The sequence below is a fragment of the Enhydra lutris genome, unplaced genomic scaffold (assembly GCF_002288905.1).
Source record: "Enhydra lutris kenyoni isolate GAN:26980312 unplaced genomic scaffold, ASM228890v2 scaffoldscaffold1, whole genome shotgun sequence".
In the NCBI taxonomy this organism is placed as follows: domain Eukaryota; kingdom Metazoa; phylum Chordata; class Mammalia; order Carnivora; family Mustelidae; genus Enhydra; species Enhydra lutris.
Window position 1 is genome coordinate 13583953 of NW_019154085.1, and position 21011 is coordinate 13604963.

At 39.1% G+C, this 21011-nt stretch overlaps 1 protein-coding gene across 3 annotated transcripts; it reads right to left on the reverse strand.

Annotated features, from left to right (window-relative positions):
• Positions 1-1664: 1664 nt before the first annotated feature.
• Positions 1665-20927, reverse strand: LOC111144510 (transmembrane protein 237). Of its 3 annotated transcripts, none has more exons than XM_022498827.1 (13): positions 19919-20927; positions 18103-18134; positions 17490-17500; positions 16414-16470; positions 15360-15500; positions 11641-11755; positions 10683-10840; positions 8779-8902; positions 8296-8487; positions 6262-6335; positions 5489-5582; positions 4529-4650; positions 1665-2293 (listed from the first exon to the last, which is right to left on the reverse strand). In XM_022498827.1, exons 1-13 carry the CDS (start codon positions 19955-19957, stop codon positions 2226-2228), a joined length of 1227 nt encoding a protein of 408 aa, XP_022354535.1. In that variant the 5' UTR covers positions 19958-20927; the 3' UTR covers positions 1665-2225. The 3 variants fall into 3 exon arrangements, with proteins under 3 accessions (XP_022354535.1, XP_022354543.1, XP_022354551.1); XM_022498835.1 differs by lacking the exon at positions 19919-20927 and adding an exon at positions 19156-19196; XM_022498843.1 differs by lacking the exons at positions 1665-2293; positions 5489-5582 and having other exon boundaries at positions 4538-4650.
• Between the last annotated feature and the right edge of the window lie 84 nt (positions 20928-21011).

A 21011-nucleotide genomic window follows, 5' to 3' on the forward strand; every position in this document is an offset into this window, starting at 1 on the left:
ATCTTGCTTGCTGACACCTCAGGAACTCCATTAAGCCACTCTACCGACATTTGATGCAGAAAGAAGGTGAGAAAAAAAAGATGACTTTGAGCCACTTATGGAGACACGTAATTGGCAGTGAACTTCCTTAAAAAGTTTCCCAGTCATCACGGCCAAAGCTGCTCTTGATCCACTCGTACAGGTCCACCAGAGTATGTACTTGCTGGGGTGATTGGGAGATTTGAAGTCCAGGTCATACTTCCCAGGCCTGAAGAATTTAAAGGCACTACGCCCATGCCAGGTACACTATCATCAACATAGCCCATGTTCCCCATCGCATTCCATAGGATCAAAACTTCCTTCAACCCTGTATTAACTTTCTATTGCTGCCCTAATAAATTCTGACAAATTTAGCAGGTTGAACAACACACACTGGCTATCTTAGCATTCTGTCCATCAGAAGTCTGACATGGGTCACAGTAAATAAAATCAAGGTGTCAGCAAGGCTGAATTTCTTTGTGGAGGTTCTAGGGGATCTGTTTCTTTGCTCATGTGGGATGTTCGCAAAATTCAGTTCCTTAAAGATATCGGACTGAGCCCACATCCATTTTCTTGCTGTCAGCCAAGAACTATTCTCAGCTTCTATAGATCCCCCGTGTCTCTTGACTTGTGGCCCCCTCCTCCTTCACCAAATGTTTTTACGACCTTGTTGACTATATTCCCTATGCTGTACTCTCTATCCCTGTGACTTACTTTGTAACTGGAAGTTTGTACCTCTTAATCCCCTTTATCTATTTCATCCATCCCCCCACCCATCTTCCCCTCAGGAAACCAGCAGTTTGTTCTCTGTATTTATGAGTCAGGTTTGTTGTTATTGTTTGGTCTTTGTTGTTTCTTAAATTCCACATGAGTAAAATCATAGAGTAATCATCTTTCTTTGACTCTTTTAATTTAGCATAATACCCTATAGGTCCATCCCTGTTGTTGCAAATGTTAAGATTTCATTCTTTTTTAAATGGCTGAGTGCTGTTCCATTGTATGTATTTGGCACATCTTCTTTATCCGTTCACCTATGGTTGGATACTTGGACTGTTTCCATATCTTGGCTATTGTAAGCAATGCTGCGATATACATAGGGGTGCATGTATCTTTTCAAATTAGTGCTTCTGTTTTCTTTGGGCAAATACCCAACAGTGGAATTACTGGATCATAGGGTAGCTCCATTTTTAATTTTTTGAGGAACTTCCACACTGTTTTCTAGGGGCTGCACTGGTTTGCATTCCCACCAACAGTACACAAGGGGTCCTTTTTCTCCACATCCTCTCCAACACTTGTTATCCATTCTGATAGGTGTAAGGTGATTTCTCATTATGGTTTTGATTTGCATGTCCCTGATGATTAGTGATGCTGCGCAGCTTTTCACCTGTCTGTTGGCCATGTGTATGCCTTCTTTGGCAAAATATCTACTCAGGTCCTCTACCCATTTTTAAATTGGATTAATTATTTATCAGTGTTGAGTTGTATAAGTTCTTTATATATTTTGGATATTAACCCCTTATCAAATATATCAAATACTTGCAAATATCTTTTTCCATTCAGTAAGTTGCCCTTCCTTCTGTTGACAGTTTCCTTTGCTGTGCAAAGGCTTTTTATTTTGGTGTAGTCCCAATATGAAACTTCTCAGAAAAGGTACATTTTCTTTTTATTAGTCATGAAGTAAAGCATCTTTCAAGCTGAATTACATTATACTTATTACATGATACATAACCACAACCACCAAGCCAATCTGAAAAAAGATAAATTTCGTATTTTAATTTATTCAGTAAGGAGACATTAAAAATAAAGGTCTCTTGCCCTCTTCTATCCTAGTCCCTAAATTTTATTTTTAAACCTGATGTATATTTTGTAACACTAAAGTAATGGCTGTTTCTGTAGTAGAGCTTTTTAAGATAATGATTATAAATGCAACTAATTTGAGAAACAGGAAATAAACACCTCACCTGCTGGTTTCTAGCTCATTACCTCCTTTCTCATTAAGACGATAATGCTAGAGAGATTAATGTTTGGTTATGAGTTGCAGACTCAAGTTTTAACATTTTCCATAATCTTGAGAAAATTTTCAGTACTATATAATCAAAAGATCAATTCCAAATATACCTGTACATATCTTACAAAAATACACTTAAAAACAAGAATAAGAAAAATTCTAAATACTGGGCCATTACTACACTGCAGGTGAGCTGGTGTTACGAAGAGGCTTTGAGTCCTTTATCATTTTCAGGATATTCTTCCACATCAGAAGAGAACATCAACTCTGGGAGAGAAAATGAACAGATCATACTCAGAATGGTTTCCCAGTAACTCAAAAAGAATTTTACAGCTTAGTTTTAAATAGTCTCTCAAAATATTGACATATTTAATATATATAATAGAAAGCCCTCAAGTACAAAAAAGAATTCATGATAATGAAATCTGATTTAAAAGGTAGTGAATGAGAAATGTACAAGTTTGAATTTAAAAATGCTCAAGTTTTAAATGTAAACCAATGGGCACCTGGGTAGCTCAGTTGGTTAAGCAACTGCCTTCAGCTCAGGTCATGATCCTGGAGTCCCAGGATCGAGTCCCACATCAGGCCCTCTGCTCATCAGGGAGCTGGCTTCTCCCTCTGCCCCTCGCCCCTTTCATGCTCTCTCTCTCTCTCTCAAATAAATAAAATCTTTTAAAAAATAAATAAATAAATAAATAAATAAATAAATGTAAACCACTGAAAAGTAAAACATATATAATGGAGACAAGATAATAACTCTTACCAGAAAATTTAAGTCACTTAGACAAGCCAGGTCACTAAACAGCAGAAAGGTCTAACTCTGTAGTGCCCACGGCAATCTACAATGGAGGGACGGACGCAGAGCAAGCATGTGGAACTAACAGAGGCATGTGCCAGGATGTCTTAAATGTGTTATCCCACTTAATCACCACAACAACCCAATAAGCAAAGTGTTATCATCCTCAATTTATATTTACTCATTTTATCTCCATGGAAATAAAATGTTATATGACTCACATGGCCCTAAAAGACAGCAGGATTCTGGAAATACTTAGTAACACGCGCTTCGTGATTTAGGCTCAGTACCACACAAGCCCAGCTGGATCCAGCTTCAATCCCGAACACAGCACAGAATGGTTTATTAGCTGACATTTCTACATTTAAACTATTACTTAGCATACATGTGTAATTTACCAAAATACTAAGAAATATAGAAAAAGAAGACCTAAGGAATTTAATAAAAGAAATTCCTTTGACGTAAATATTAGATGAAAAATTCTATGAATGACTAAAAACAATGCTACTAAGTGAAAACAAAAAACAGCAAAATATGTAAAGCCCAAGAGACTTTAAAAAAAAAATACTTTAAATAAATCAATGGTAATAAAGCAACAGAATATTCACTGGAGGAACATGAGAATTCTGATGCAAAAAGGAACATTTCATGAATAAAAATGCACCAGATTACATCTTTTGTCTTCATTTTTACAAATGGAAATATTAGGATGATTCTCAATTCTAAGACTTCTGAGGTTGTAATTAGTTGATCAAACTGCAGTGAAAGGCTCAAGATATTTAACCAATCAAGAATAAAATCATAACCAAAGTCCATAAAATACCAGAGACTCAGGGTGAAACCATGGAACATCTGCCAAGAAAACGAACGGACACCCCGAACACGAACGGACACCCTGAACACAAAGAGTTCTAAAGCAGCGCACTCAAGGACTGTCGGTTCACTCGGATGACTCCTCTCCTCCTGGCGTTCCAAAAGGAGGCCAGGGACTAGGGATTAGTAAATCCACCCTTCGACTGGGCACACTAAAGCTGGGATTACTAAATACTTCATTAGACAATGAAGGGTGAAGAATTTGTGCCAAGTAGACGAGGAGGTAAGAATGAATACGGGTCTGACAAAGGCCACATAGTTGAAGCATGATTTACTGCAAATTAAGAGATACTTTGATCAGAAGGAAACAAGAAGAAGCGAAGAGCAAAGACTCTACAAAATACCCGAAGGGTTCCGAGAAAAGAAATACCTCTGAAATATAAATATGCACATGGCTGATAGACTTTCTGTAAGTACTTTGAGGCTCCGGCCCTCCTAGACATTCTCTGTTTCTCTTGGCATTGTTTCACTACTTTAGTGTCACTTCTCTTAGTTATTTTATTTTAAATACATCTTTGTTATCAGACTATCATAATCTATATCCATTAAAAGAACATTTATAAAATCAACAGATTTCATGATATTCTCATATTATTTATTTTTATTTATTTATTTTTAAAAAGATTTAGTTGCGAGAGACAGGGTGCAAGCGTGCCCACGAGAGTCGGGGGAGTACAGAGGGAGAGAAACTGACTCCCCACTGAGCACGGTCCCATCCAATAACCCCAAGATCCTGACCTGACCACTGAGATCACAACCCAAGCTGAAATCAAGAGTCAGACACGTTCAATCAACTGAGCCACCCAGGCGCCCCACTATTTTTTCGTTAATACCTTCGCTAAGATCCATGCCTGGTCTATAAGACAAAAAAAGCCAAGAGAGTCCAACCAGAAGGGCCACCACCAGATTCACCACAATCCACGGCTGGAGAACCTGTTCCTCAACACCTGCTGCCCTAAAGGTATAGAAAACATTCATTAGAAATATCTGCATTTGGGTTCATATATTTAAATATAACTATTTAATGAACTTTTAAAAAGTAGCAGCCCTCACCTAGAGAAATAACAAGCATGAAATAAATATATCCTATATAAATTTCCCTATAAAATAACTATACACAAACACACACACACACACACACATACACACAACCATGGGAACAAAGGTTCAAAAGTTACTGAACTCTAAACAAATCTGCTTTATACATTGACAAAAGTGAAAATTTAGTATTGCCAAACAATTTTTCTAAGTTTCCCTTCCAACTACTGTGATGCTACTCATGCCCCTAGCCACTCCGTCAAAAAACACTGGCCCTCTGAGTTTTGTGAACTGGACTCGCAACTCGCCTGTGAGCTTCATGACTGGCCACTGATCTGCGGGGGACGGCTCTCCCTAGACTGCTCTCTTTCTAGCATTGCTTGGTTTTCAGACTCCATTCCAGCCACCTACTCCCACTACTAGGGGATATTAGACCCCCTGACTGGGAGTGGGGGTAGAGGGCTTCTCCAGTTCATTATGTATGACTAATCTTATAACCATAACTTAATAAACCTCAAATAGATTTTTATAAAAAGAATACATTTCATTAAAAATGCAGGTATAAGTAAAAATAGTTATCCACTAACCAATGTAATGGGTATTTTCTTGCCATAACTTTGGAAACAAAAACAGGGCCTCCGATATTATTTATAAATGAGAAATGTAAAAGAGTGAAGGATAAGAATAGTACCATTACTCCCCTTGTTGCTGTTATTATTACCATCAACAATTGCTAATGCTATTGTGAATCTTACCAGAGGCTACCATTAACAGAAGAAGGTGTGTAAAGATGGATTCTGTCACTTGTCATTTGCTGACTCAGAGATAATATAAGAGCAGTAAAGTACACTGAGAAAAAGACAAATGAAATTACTAATAATGTATTTTTAACAACCTAGTTTATTTTGAATTTATAGATCACTGTAAGGTCAAAAATAATCTATACTTTGGGGGATGATGACAAAAGAAATTCATGATCAATTTCAATAAGTTAGCTAGCCTTCTCTTATCCTTAAAGAATATGGGTACAGAAGGGTATTTTGAGATGCTCACTATTTCATCATTAGACATTACAAGAACCTAGAAGATATTTTAAGAAATTAAATGACTTACTCAAGGTCTTAAAACTAATTTTATTCCTGTTCTCATAACTTAGAACAAAATGTATCCCAAATTATTAAAAAGATACAAAATAGAATTTGTTACTGAAATGCCATGTCAGTTAAATCTGTTTGATATCAAGCAGAAAATACAAAACCAAAATATTAAGAAATATAGAACAAATTCAAATTTTTTTTAACAAATTCAACTTTTAACAGTTATCTAGATTAACCTCTATAGAAAAATGATTCTATCAAAATTATGCCTATCATGTTTTTTTTAACTGGAAATTCCACTGAACATCTGTAAGTAATGTTTATAAGTAGTAATATAAAATCATTCTAAAAGTAAAATTAAACTTTTCCTGGTTCAAAATTACAGTGTAATTCAAGTATTACACAATTATCAAATGAAAGTATTTACTCACAGAAAGATGCTAAAGCTGTTGGATCCAGGGCAAGGAAATTTCGGATCGCTACTGATGTTTTAGCAAAGTTGATCCTAGAAAATACAAATGCCTCTTGTCACATTGCACTGGTAAACTTCTCACAAAACTGTACTCCTTGGATTATAGTTTTTTTCTTCTCTATTTTTTTTTTAAAGATTTTATTTATGGATTTGACAGAGAGAGAGATCACAAGCAGGCAGAGAGGCAGGCAGAGAGGGTGGGGGAAGCAGGCTCCCTGCGGAGCAGAGAGCCTGATGTGGAGCTCGATCCCAGCACCCTGAGATCATGACCTGAGCCGAAGGCAGAGGCCACATACGCTGTCTATTATTAAGCTTTAAGTAACTACAGTTTATACTAAATACACATGAAAGAACATGTTATTTACAAAAGCCACATAAAACATTTAACTAGATTAAGCCAACATTGTTTTGGAGTAAGACACTCTAAAGAAACAAATTAAACTTGATCTGCAAAATTTCTTCAGATTCTACCTCTATTACCGGTATCATCAGGCTACAAGTTGCTATTTTTCTTAATGGGTTGAATTGTGTTCGCAAAGACATGATGAACTTCTAACCCCTTATTTGGAAATAGGGTCTCTGCAAATGTACTGAGTTAAGATGAGGTCATTTGAAGGCCCTAATTCAATACAACTGGTATCCTTAGAAGAAGAGACACACAGGAAGACCACTGTATGACAACAAAGACAGAGGCTGGAGTGATGCACCCACAAGCCAAGGAAATCCAAGGATTGCCAGCAACCCGGAGTTCAGGAAAGGCCTGGAAGAGACTCTCCCACCAGCCCTCCAGAAAGGAACCAACCTGGCCAACACCTTAATTTCAGACTTCTAGCCTCCAGACTGAGAATAAATTCCTGTTGCTTTCAGCCACCCAGTTTGGAGTACAGTTGGCCCTTAAACCACACAGGTTTGAACTGCATAGGTCTACTTGTATGCAGATTTTTTTCAATAAATATAGTGCAGTACTGTAAAGGTATTTTTCTTTCTCTTCCTTATGATTTTCTTAATAATTTTTGTTTTTTTTCAGGCTTACTTTTTAATTTTTTTTAAAGATTTATTTATTTGAGAGAGAGCAAGAGTGCAGGCACTGTGTGCACACCAGTGCGACAAGAGGCAGAGGGGGAAAGAGAATCCTTGAGCCCAACGTGGAGCTCGATCCCCGAATCCTGAGATCATAACCTGAGCTGAAATCAAGAGCCAGCCGCTTAAACTGAGCCACCCAGGCACCCCCTAGCTTACCTTTTTAGAAGAATAGAGTACATAACACATATAGTACACAAAATACGTGGTAATTGACTATTTATGCTATTAGTAAGGCTACTGGTCAACAGTAGGCTATTAATTTCTGAGGGAGTCAAAAGTTATATATGAATTTTTGACTTGCAGGAGGTCAGCGCACCTAACCCGTGCGATGTTCAAGGGCCAACTGTACTTCATTACAGAAGCCCTAGAAAACTCATTCAAGGGGCACCTGGGTGGCTTAGTAGGTTGGGCCTCTGCCTTCGGCTCAGGTCATGATCCCACGGTCCTGGGATCGAGCCCCGCATTGGGCTCTCTGCTCGGCGAGGAGCCTGCTTCCTCCTCCCTCTCTCTGCCTGCCTCTCTGCCTGCTTGTGATCTGGCAAGTAAATAAATAAAATCTTTAAAACAACAACAACAACAACAACAACTCATTCAATACCGACAGTCTCACCTATACCTGATTCAGATGATTTAGAAGATGCTATTTGGGGCTATTTTCATTGATTAAATTTGGATGAGATTTTAGACTTAGAGTTGATGCTGGAATGGGTTTGGATTTTAAGGATGCTTTCTGAGTATTCCCACCCCCTCCGCCCCCAACAATCAGAAACAGACTGGTTTTAAAATAAAGTCAAAATAATATTAACATATTATAATTCTATTCTGAAGACTGTCATAGTCAGGGACATATTTTGTTCAACATTTCCACCTGAAGAAAAGTTAGAGGGATGTATAGTCACAACAGTCTTACCTGTCAAAAGTTGAAACTGTACTTAGAGCTAAAAGCAAGTAGAGAAGACTCTGGAATGGATATGCTAAGGACTTGTACTGTTGCAGAAGATTGGAGAGGTCAGAAAGCTGATCTCCTGCTAGGACATATATGAAAACAATGTTCCACACAGCACAGCCAGCCAAGAAGCCGTGAGAGAAGAGACCAATCATCCTGAGTGGAAAAGGGTTTAATTATTACACATGTATTACTAAAGTAAAAAGCTAAAATATTTTTTAAATCTCTTCAAATATAAGAATAAAACTCAACATTTCAAAAAAATAAAAACAAGCCTTTTCTTAGTATACACTGACAGGCAGAAGATTTAACTACAATTAAATGTGTTTAAAAATACACCTATTGACTATTTTAAGTTGTCAGGTTTTTTTTTAACAATATTGGGCAATCAACATCTTAAAAGAAAAATGAGAGAACATTTGTTTTAAGTCCAACAAAAGCAGACACCTGAAGGCCCGGTGGACAGAGAGTGCGACATCTCTGGTCGTCCAGGAAAGCTTCATGTCCATCGACACCTCTATATTTTCTGTGGTCTTTATCAATTCTGAACGATCAGCAGCCTGGAATCGCCCTAAGTACACATTACACAATTATTAACAACTAGCAAGAGACAACCCTGGCCCTGTTTTTATCTTATTTTACACCGTTAGAACCCTGGGACTGAGATTTTGCTGTTTTCTATCTAAAAATTCTCCCTGATCCCGTACCAATTTGAGAAGGCTCTTTTCCTATACTATCTTTTTATCTTTAGGGAAAATAAAGTCCACATACTTTCCTCTCATCCCAAAACAGATGTTAAAGTAACAGTTTTAGAAATCAATTATATTTAATGAAATACAGTAAGGAACTTCCCACTCAGAACAAAGTCTGGAAATCTTAAACATGACATAATCTACAGAAGTCTAATTTTGAGACTTTGGAAGTTTATTAAAGTTTAAATGTCAACATGACAAAGATAAGTCGATGTCTGAAAACCTTCAAATTTCTTAGGAAAAGATGCCAGTGTGTGCGGCATGGCATTCTGTGATGACAGAGAAGAAAAAGGTTGTTTCACAAACTTGAGAAGACTGTTGTGACAAGTATCAGTCCAAGTGCCAGCATAGCCACCCCATGTGCACAGAGCTTCCCCCTTGTACTGGTCACGAGGCTCCTTCTTGCAGATCTACCAATGGACCTCAGGAAGCAGGGAAGGTTCCATTTCAATTACCTTTGCCAAATCTGGCTGCCAACTATTTGGGAGGATGAAAGAGGTGTAACACCTAATTTTCCCTAAGAAAAGACAACTTCTGGGCAGACAACAGGTGTCTTTTATGTGGTCAGTTACTCCAGTAGAGAAGTTGCTGAGATGAGACAAACAAGAGTAAAAATGAGGACTGAATGACGCTGCTTAGTAAACAGACTATAAAAAAATAGATATTGCTTAAAAATGAGGACTGAGTGATATGGCTTAAAACAGAAGTAAATTAAATAGCAACACAATATACTAGTCAAGCATGTGACCAGAAGCCATGAAACCTCCACTCAAGTCCCAGTTCCTCACTAACCAACTATGAGACGTTTCTCATTGGCCAAGAACTTGAAGAGCCCTTAGATGACATCTTACAGAACAGAAATTCTAAAATGGCATAGATGAAATCAAAATTGTAAATTTTTAGAACTAATGTTTATGGCTCATTGAGTTCTTTAGGCAGCATACTCATAGTATATCCATGGGATACACATATGGTCGTAATCATGTTTATGTATGTTTTTCTTAAACACTGGAAATGCAATCTTATAATCCATGCACACTATACAATGTCAGAACTACCTTCCAAAAGAATCTGGAGCTATAAGGTTGTAATTCTTATTTAATATTGTAATACCATCATGTATCTTCTCTCATTTATTTTTAGTTATAAAATTTGTACCATTACCTGCCCCCCCCACCACCACCACTAAATCACCCACAATCCCATAACCCAGAAATAACCAGCATTAATATTTTGGCACATTTCCTTCTAGTCTTTTGTCCTATACATTTTTCTGTAGTTGAGATCAAACTACTTATGTGTGTGTTTTTCATTAAATCTTCCTATGAAATGAAAAATTCTCCCTAAACATTATTTTTAATGGTGCAGATTTTATTTTATAAATATACCATACCTGACTGAAATCATACGCCTTCTATTTTATATTTATTTGTTTCCAGTTTTCACTCTCAAGAATATGATGATCAACTTTGTGTATAAATTTTTGTCCATATCTTTATTTTATCACTAATTCAGATCTCCAGAAATATAATTCCTAAATCAAAGGATACCCTTGTGTAAATCCCAGAAAGCTCATGCTCCAAAACTGGAATGACTTACGGCTTTTTTCCACGAACACTTTGTCTACAGGCTGGCTAACCCCAGTGGGTGCAGTGAATACGGACTGTTGTTCTGGGCCACTTCGCTCATCAGTAATTATGTCTTCATCTTCAACGCCTAGTTCATTGGCATACTGTAATTCTGCTGGTTGGGTTTTCCTGTCATCAGGAAAAACGGATTATTGTTGAATTTTTACAGACCCCTATACCTGTAAAAGAGCCCTGGACTTGGGAGTCGAGAAATTTGGTTTTTACTTAAATGGATCTGTTCTTAACTGTTATGTGCAGCAAGTCACATACATTCATGTGGGCCTCAGTTTTCTCATCTGGAAAATGAAGTGACTGAATTAGATTTATAAGGTTCTTTCTAAACTTAAAATGGTAGGATTCTATATAAATATTGATCACAATATACAGGGTTATTTCTAAATACAAACCATAGTGTTATATAACACTATGGTTTGTAAAAAGTACACTGGGAGTTATATAGTGTTATATAACACTATGTTATATAACACTATATAACTCCCAGTGTATTTTTTTAAACTATGCCATTCTATTTTACCCACAACTTAATTTTCTATACTAAAATACAATTTTATTTATTGTTGAAATAATCATAACCTGAATTCTATTAATATCAGAAAATATATCACAACAGCCTACTTTATTAATATTACCTTCAAATTTCAGTATCTTTTGTATTTAATTTTTGCTACTTATGTGATATTTTCTCTTGATGTTCCTCTTTTTTAGAGAGAGCTCCTAGGGTCCTTAATTAAATACAGTATCTTACTTCGGTTGCTTACTCTCCTCAAATTTATCATTAGTTGGTTTAACTGATATTTTTGTAATCCCACTTACCTTAGAGTATTTAATAAGACTTAATCAAAAGGTACCTCTGAATTAAGTAGCACAGTATCCCTGGAGAATATTTAAAAGAACAAATAAATTCTTACTTTGTCTTCCTTCGAGGTTTTTGAATAACTGTCTCTTCAGCCGGCTCCACATCAATACCATTTTCATTTCGTAATAAAGATGAAGTCTTCTTTTGGGTTAAGGAAGTCTCCAATTCTGAAAATAAAGTAAATTAAATTTTCAAATGACTATCATGTAAAAAGAAAGTAATATATAAAACTTTTATGACAAGGTAACTTTAAAAATTTTAATTAGGCCCAAATTTTTTCACCACTTTACTAATTTTTATAATTTTATACCTCTAAACACCAAAAAAATTGAAATTGTAATGCCAAAAAATATAGAAAAAATTAAATAATCCAACACCCAGAGCACTGGGAGAGACCCCAGATCACCTGCAGTTCACACAAAGGACTCATGGGACTCAGAAGTCATTACACTCACGAGTCATTACAGTCAGTTACAATTATTAGAGGAAAATGACATAAAACAAAATCAGCAAAAGGAAAAGGCATATGGAGCCAAGTCCAGAGGAAACCAGGTATAAGCTTCCAAGAGTCCATTAATGGAGTCACACAGGATGCGCTAATTCCTCCAGCAACAAGCTGACACGTGTGACACTTTCTCTACCAGGGAAGTTCATTACAAACTCGGCACCCAAGGCTTTTATTGGCACCTAAACACAGAGGCACGCCCTGCCTCACACATACCAAAATTCCAGACTCCCAGAAGCAAAGCAAGTGTTCAGCATAAATCATATTGGGTACACAAGTGCACAGTAAACCGCTCTTATAATTTAGGGAAGTTTTATATCAGTGTAGGAACTATTTACCAGCCAAGTTCCAGAAGCCAGTAAAGAGACAGCCTTGCATGCAGGCCTTTCTAATGAGAGCAGCTTCAGGCCTGCTATGTTAACTCATTCCTGAGCACAGGGTATCAAGTTTAAGTAAGTCAATGGAGACTCCTCAGATGCTAGCTAATTCCTCCAACCTGAAAATACTGGCAATGGCTTCCTGGAATGTCCTCAAAGCCCCCAGAATTCTATTTTAATAAAACACTTACAGCTAAAATTGGAAATACAATAGACGTTGAGCCTACCATAGTCATCCCAGAACAAAACAAAGTAAAACTAAAAACACAGAAATCTATAAAGCTCTACCTGCACAGGTGGGTGCATTCTGGAATGACCATGACGGGTGCTCTTTGGCCCAGAACTTAGTTGGGTCCTGAATTTTCTAAAAATGGTCAACTCGCTTCTGTAAATACATTTTTCATAAATTGTGAAACTAGGTTCTGGTAGCCATCTTGATTTTCACATTCGTACCCTCACTGAATTAACTAAGATGGTAGTTTTAATTCAACTATATTTACTGCCAGTAATGAAATAAATTATAGAAATAAATCATAAAACTATCTGAGCATCATTTCTCTCTTCTTCCTCTCTTCTGCCCAGGCACTGGAGTATCCCATTTCAGCTTGCCTCTAAAAACTGAGCTCCATTCTATGGACTTTCCAGTTTCTGCCCTCTCTTCCTGTAATTCTTTCATCCAATCAGGACTCACTATTTTCTAAGAGGCTAAGTAACTGGTCAGGGAAATTATTTTGTAACAAATCATTCATCAGGGACTGATGTTAGTAGGAAAGAGCTAATCTCCCAATCTTTATTCCTTCTCTTTATTTTACTCTAATGAAACCCACTGTCTTCTAATTACTATAAAAATCATAATGCTCAGTGTCTGAAAAATTAATAAACTATAAATGAAGAAAGGAAGACAATAAAAATCATCCCTAGGGGCACCTGAGTGGCTCAGTCAGTTAAGTGTCTGCCTTCGGCTCACACGATTCCAGGGTCCTGGGATGGAGCCCTCAACAAGTTCCCCTGCTTACCCTCTCCCTCTGTTGCTGCCCCTGCTTGTGCTCCCTGTCAAGTAAATAAATCTTTTTAAAAAAAATCATCCCTAATTCTTCCTTCCAAAAAAATCTAACGCTGTCAACACTTTGCTATATCCTTCCATTGTTTTTACTATATATATGGATGCATATACATGTGTTCTGGGTAGAATTGTGTCCCCCCTGACAGGTACGATCAAGTCCTAACCCCCAGTCCCTGTGAATGAGACTTCATTTGGAAACAGGGTCTCTGAAGCTATAATCAATTTAGGGTGAGATCATGTTGGATTAGTATGGGCCTGAAATCTAATGACTTGTATCCTTACAAGAAGAGCAAAATATGGGGGCACCTGGGTGGCACAGTTGGTTAAGCAGCTGACTCTTGGTTTTGGCTCAGGTCGTGATCTCAGCATCACAAGATCAAGCCCTGTATCAGGCTACACGCTCAACACAAAGTCCGCTTAAGACTCTCTCCTTCTCCCTCTGCCCCTCCCACTGCATGTGCACATGCACTCTCTCCCTCAAATAAATAAATCTTAAAAAAAAAAAAAAAAGAGCAAGATATGGACATAGAAGCACATGGAAGGAGGTAAAGACAGAGGTACAAAATGGGGTTAAACTGCCACAAGCCAAAGAACAGCAAGGACTGCCAACAATCACCAGAAGCTAGAAGAGGCGAAGACGGATTCTTTCCTAGAGACTTCAGAGGGAGAGTGGCCCTGCGGACAACTTGATGTCAGACTTCTTTCCTGTCAGACAATAAATTTCTGTTGTTTTAAGTTACTCTGTTAATGATAATTTCTTACGGCACCTGGGAAATTAATATAACATATTTTATAAAAATAGGATCCTTAAAAAAAAGATCCATTGATAGATACTATTATATGCGGATGATGACTCAATAGTACGTTACTTATGGTTTTCTATGTCACTATTTCACCTTAATCCTTTTAACTGGGGACGCCTGGGTGGCTCCGTTGGTTAAGCGTCTACCTCTGGCTCAGGTCATGATCCTGGGAGCCTGGGACCGAGTCCTACATCGGGCTCCCCACTCGGCAGGGAACCTGCTTATCTCTCTCCCTCTCCCTCTGTGTGTGCTCTCTCTAGCTCTCACTCTCTCTCAAATAAATATATATATTTAAAACAAAAACAAAACAACAAAACAAAAAACAATCCTTTTAACAGGTGCTTTGTTTCTATTAAATAGATATGACTTACTTAGCCAGTATCACTTTGTTAGCTATTATTGGTTATTACCAGTTTCTACTCTTATAAATAATGCTGCAGTCAACATCCTTTAATTATGGTAGCTATTGTCATTACTTCTATTCCTAAAAGTTCAGGCAGGTTATACCAATTTATGCTCCTATCTACAGTATACGAATGTCCTCCTTTCGCATCAACACTTACCTAACACTTTTGAATTTTATATGCTGAAAAAACCATTACCAATTGATGGTATTTTGTTTACCTTGTGAGTAGTGCCTGGGACAATGTAAGACTCAATAAATGATGACTATTCTTTCATTGTATTATTGTAAATACTGAAGCTATCCTTACCCCACCGATCTGAAATGTCCATTTTGATCATATACTAAATTTTTATACATACCAAGTTCTGAACTTTCTCTTTTAATTCTGAATTTGTATCCCTTCCCTCACAATATATGGACATATGACCAAAAGAGACCGCCTACAGTGTTCTTGACTTAAACTATTGGAGTTACTCTAATAGTAAAAATTTTAATTAAAAACAAACAAACAAACAAACAAAGCGGTGTGGATGGGGAAGAATGGGAACAGAGAAGTTTCTAATCATACCCCCAAATCACAGCTACTATTACAACGTAACCTTGGTTTCTTCACATACCAAGAGGCAGCCTCGACCTCTTCTGTCTCCTATGAACAGGAGCTTCTTCTGGATGCTCTGTGGATTCTTTAGTTGGTGCCTCACTGCTGTCAGATGGCCTGTGAACAGCAGTCTGAACAAGGCCTTCCAAAGAAGCACTACCTACAGAAAAGCAGAGTGGGGAAACACAGAACCATTTGAGCAGAGATCACTGAGCCTCAAAATGATGAAAAAAACCGGAATGCTTCCTAAATGATGATTAACTTTGTTAACTCTTTGCCTATAAGAATTGGTCTTAACCCACACTTGTATCACATTTTAAGTTATAATAAATTCAGTACTTGCTACATCAAATCAACCATCAAAGTTTCTTTTTATTATATCACTACATACAAATCCTGATATTTTCGCATCTTAAGACTTATAAGAGGCAGCAGGTAGAGTGAAAGGACCAGTTAGAACTGACTGAGGTTTCAAGCCTGAGTGACCAGGAGAGTGGGGAATTCTATTAACAGAAATCTGTGAGAGGTAAAAACTGATATACTGCTGAAGGTAATGATTGGGAACATGCTGAGTTTAAGTTACCGATAAAACATCCAGGATTACTAGTGGATTAACGAAGACAAAAAGAAGTTCACAGAACCTTCAATACCTGGATGATATGGCCCTGCCTTCAGACTCTTGCTCTAATGAAGAAATGCTCTGACTAAAATGAGGGATCCAAGGACCTTGTGTCCAGTATCCCATTCAAAGGTCTGGAACCAATCATAGCCTAAGACAATTTATGTTGTCTAGGGGTTAAAGACCAAAGAGTCCACGAATGGTATAGAAGTAAGAGTTTAAGTGGCACAATCCTTTATTCCATGAATGCTTCTAGACACCCTTCAGGCTGTCCACAACCTTAGTCCTCACCAGCACTAGGAATCCCATTACTTTAAGCTGACCTTGATTCTGTCCTCAACAGAGCAGTGACTTGGGACTGCTGGGGCCTTGCTTCTCCCTGATCTGTGATATCTGTCATTCCTGAAGTCCTGGAAAGACTTGTAATCCCACACAAAAAAGAGCAACATCTTACCTGGTATATTCTTTGTTTTGGGCTTCTTTTTCTTAGGACGACTAAGTGGAATATCACCTATAAAACAGAAAAAAAACAACAGAAAAGTCTGCCTAAAATCAGTCAAAAGGAACTTTTAGTAGGGAAGACCCTTTCCTCTCTTCCCTAGGTCCAGCCAACTTTAGGTCTTTAGGTCTCTCTTCCCTAGGTCCAGCCTACACATTAGGGGAAGAAGACAAGAAAATGACAAATTCAGGGGGTGCTGGCTGGCCTAGTTGGTAGAGCAAGTGACTCTTGATCTCAGAGTCCAGGGTTCAAGCCCCATATTGGGCATGGAGCCTATTCCAAAAAAAAAAAAAAAAAAAAAAGAAGAAGAAATTGACAGAGTCAAAGAAAGCCTAAAGCAAGGTGCCAGTAGCTCAATGCTGGTCAATAATATTAGAAACTGTGACATTTCTAGTATCAGAAAAGTGGGCTCACAAAATACTCATCTGATCCCCTACACATCCCAGCCCTCTTGCACTTAGATGTGGAGGCCTGTGACTGGTTTGGGCCATATACTGTGAACAGAAGCAATCTGCCAAAACATTGAAAGAGCCAGATTTTTCTTCCTTTGCTGAAGCATGATAAGATGGCAGAAGCACAGAATGAAAGCAGCCTGAATCACCACAGCATTAGTGAAGAGTAGTGAAAGACAGTTGCCCTGGATTGCTGCCACAGTGAACCCTGAATTAAACAGAAATAACCTTGTATGATATTAAGTTGGAGATTTTGAGGCTAATATAGCATAACCCAGTCCATCCTGATTAAGTGAGACAAAAGAAAATGTTGTCTCTATTATAGAACTATAAATTAGCCAGTGGTTATGTTCTAGGTGACTCCATTCAAGAATGAGTCAAATATCAATCCTACAACTAGTGTTATATATCAACCCTCATTTAAAAAAAGGGAGTCATAAGAGATTATTTTGATAAAAGAATATTGCAATATTATAAATTATACCATTCAGATTCAACTTTAAGAAAAACATTAAGGAAAAAAATTAATTTTTGAACTCCAAATTTTAAAAGTTTTACATTAAGAGTGAACTAACTCACCTTGATTAGCACTTTATATGCCACCGACCCAATTTAATTAGGAAAAGACAAAAAAAGAAACTATTAATTAGAAATCTATTATATTGTCAGACTGATAATTGACGTCATTATTAATTTAAAATAAAATAAGCTTTCACACAGCTAGTTTATAAACTAGCTTGTTCTTTATAAGTAAAAAGCTCATAAAGCTACTAACAAAATAATCCTAATATTTTCTGAACTTACATATACACATTTCCTACTGTCTATTCATAAAGTGGATTAAGCAGATTAAGAATTCTTATTTTGTCACTGATTAAAATCAGCTTAAGCTCTGAGGAAACTATTCTAGCAAACAAAAGAGGATCAAAAGTCTGATAAACAAGACATTAAAACACTCAGAATGGATCCATTATCTTACTATGTTGACATTCAGGTTTTGAAACAAAACATTTAATTACAACCATTATCCTAATATTCAAGGATTTTTTTTTTTAACCTTTAAACTTTTAGGAAGACTTTTCAAGAAGTCTTTTCTGAATTATTATAATTTTGCAATACTAGTCAATTTTTTCACTTTATTCATTTTGCATTTTTAAAACTCAATAATAAAATTACTGTAACTTATTTTTACCTTGGCACAGGTGGAAGGGCTCGTGGAGGACGCTACCGGGAGAAGAAAATTATAAGTAAAAGTCTCAGAACATCTTTACTTCATTACATCAAATCTTTTGCTAACCCTGTTCATCAAATGAAACCCAGGAAGTACTTATAAGAATCAGATGGGCAATTCTAAACTTGTCCTACCATTTCTAAATTTCATATAAAATCCCTTCCTACACTCCTTTCTATCCAGAGGCCAGGCTCTGTTCTAAGGACTACAGATACATTAATGAACAAAATAAAGAAATCCCTGCTTTTATGGTACTTCCGTTGTACTGATTAAGTATTAGAAGATATAAACGCGCGCGCGCGCACACACACACACACACACACACAAATGAGGATGTGGAGTGCTTCTTCAGTTTAGGGAAAGTCTCTGAGATATTTGAGCTGAGGCCTGAATAAGAAAGGAGAAGAAAGGAGACAAAGGGGAGCAAATACAAAGCCTTTCAGGAGAGAGAAAAGGTTTCAGATAAAAGGCCAGTAAGGCTGTGGCACAGTTACCAAGGGTAGGCAGGGGCCAGATAAATTAGGCTCTTGAAGACAAAAGGGGAAGATTCCAGATTTTGTTTTAATTCAGTAAGAAGCCAATGAAGGTGTTAAACCACACAGTAACATACTTAAAAAAAAAAAAAAAAAAAAACACTGTGAATACAGCATGAGGAATGCGTTTTAGGGCAGAGAATTTAAAAAAACACACCTTAAAAAGGATACTTTACATGAAAATTTGTGTTTGCAGTTCAGAGAGATTACAGTTGAGAAGCATTCTGAAATCTTTCAAAATAAAATACTAACAGAAATGCCTTGAAATCCGTTTAATGCCTTGAAATCCGTTCCAAGTGTCTCATGCTGCTTGCAGAGGACACGGACTCAAAAGGGTTCCACACGACACTTAACCATTTCAAAAGTCCCGCAAAAATGACGTGTCACCCAGCCACAAGGACAACCTTTGAGCCTTCAAAAGTCGGAAGGCTCACCTGAACCCCAAATCCTAATAATTCAGCTCTAACTAAGGCTCGCTTACCACCTGCTTCTTTCCCATTCCGTCTAAAGCCGGGCTTCCCGGCCCCCGCCGGCCGCCAAGCGCCGGAAGCGCACAGCCCGCCCCCCACGGGCTACTGCCGGGCCGGCCGCGAGCAGGCGCTGTGCGTCATCGGACTGCGCGGCACTGGCGGCGGCGGCGCTCCGCCCCTTCCCTGCAAGAGGCGGGTGAGCGCCCGCGGCGGGAGCTGGTTGCGCGTTTGCGGTCTAGCTCTTCGGGAAAGGGGACGTCGGAGTCGGAGCTGACATGCCCGGGAAGAGAGATTCCAGGGGACGTCGGGGAGCAACCACGGTTCTACCCATGGTTTCCCAAGTGGCTGCAGTGATGGGTTCGAGGGAGGCGGGAAAAGACCATGATGAAAAGCCTCCACTCGGAAACTGCGGTCTCTTGCCTGGGTGGCTAAACACCCCCAGGAGAGTCCGCAGGGCAGGCCTAGCTGGCTGTCCCGGAACACCCGGGGGCGGGGAAGGCGACCAGGAGAGGCGTCGTCATAGCAACACGGACCTCAGGCCCCCGGCAACTTCACGCCCGGGTCCTGGCTTCGGAACGAACTTGAAGCGCCCGCTCGGGTGCAAGCCTGTGAGCACCGACGGGGCGGACGCGCAGACACCACGAGCGGGGCTCTCCCTCTGCGACCCCCAGCCCTGCGCACCGGCCCCGCCCCGCCCCGGGGGCAACTGAGGCGTTAGGGCAGCACCCTCCGCCTCCGCCACTTCCCGTGGCCGAAGCGCCCCTCACCGCTCACCGGGAGGGCCTCCAGCCGAAGCCCCGAGTCCGCCCTCATGGCGCTCTCCCCGCCGGCCTCTGTCAGTGCAACCGCCGGCGCCCCGAGCCTGGCTCCCCGCGCCCCCGCCTCCGGCAGCTGCGAGAGGCGGGGACGTGCCCGCGTCTGGTTAGGCCGCAGCTCGGGGACCAGCTCTCCGCCGGGCCAAGCCCCGCCCTCCGAGGCGTCAGAGTTAGGGAGGCGCCGGGTTAGCCCAGCGGAAGCTTCGTGGAATCGCTCTTTTCCAGCGGTGACGTAATGAATCAGGGAGGCCGTCGAGGGCGGGGAGAGACTAGGTACAGCTAAAATCCAAGCCTGCAGCTGGTACCAAGAACGGATGGTCAGCAAGGCCAGGAATGCCTGGAAGAACCAGGAGCTGATAATCACTAGAACCAGAAGGTCTGGAAGGCTAAAGATCAATTAAACTCCTTTAAAAGGAACGACTTGTGGAGCAAACTGTCAGATTCTCCAGACGCTGACTCTTCTTCTATGCCTGACTGCATTCGAAAGGCAAGCTGCCGGCTAATCTCTACAAGAGACCCTTCCACTGCGTGAACAAAATAAGCCGTAAGCACCCAGCTGACCCCTACCAGACTGAGTTTCACTGACTGACTTGGCGTTTGGTTCTTTTAACTTCTTACCCTGTATCTCGTTTATTGTGTGACTTTGTATTTCTTATGTGGCGTATGTGAAGCCAAGTTAAACGGGTAGTGAAATGTCATTCAATATGGAATCCTACACCAAAATCAAAATTCTGTAAACCTGCTTTCTGAATGAATAAAGCTGACATTGTGGAAAGACGCAACTCATGCACAGCCTTTGTAGCGTGCTAGAGACGCCCCCCAACCCCCAAGCCCAATCTTTCAGGATGGGTATATATTGACACAGACAAATAACAGATTTCTTCCAGTTGTGTGTGTGTCTGCCTGTCTGTGTTGATACAGGCAGTTCTCAAAATTTCGCCAATTGCTTATCCTCCATCTCTGTAAATCAAGCTTGGAAAAGCTTTTTCTTAAAACAACATAAATCAAATCCAAGTTCATGTATTATTAAAAGTGACCTAATTTTCTTTGGT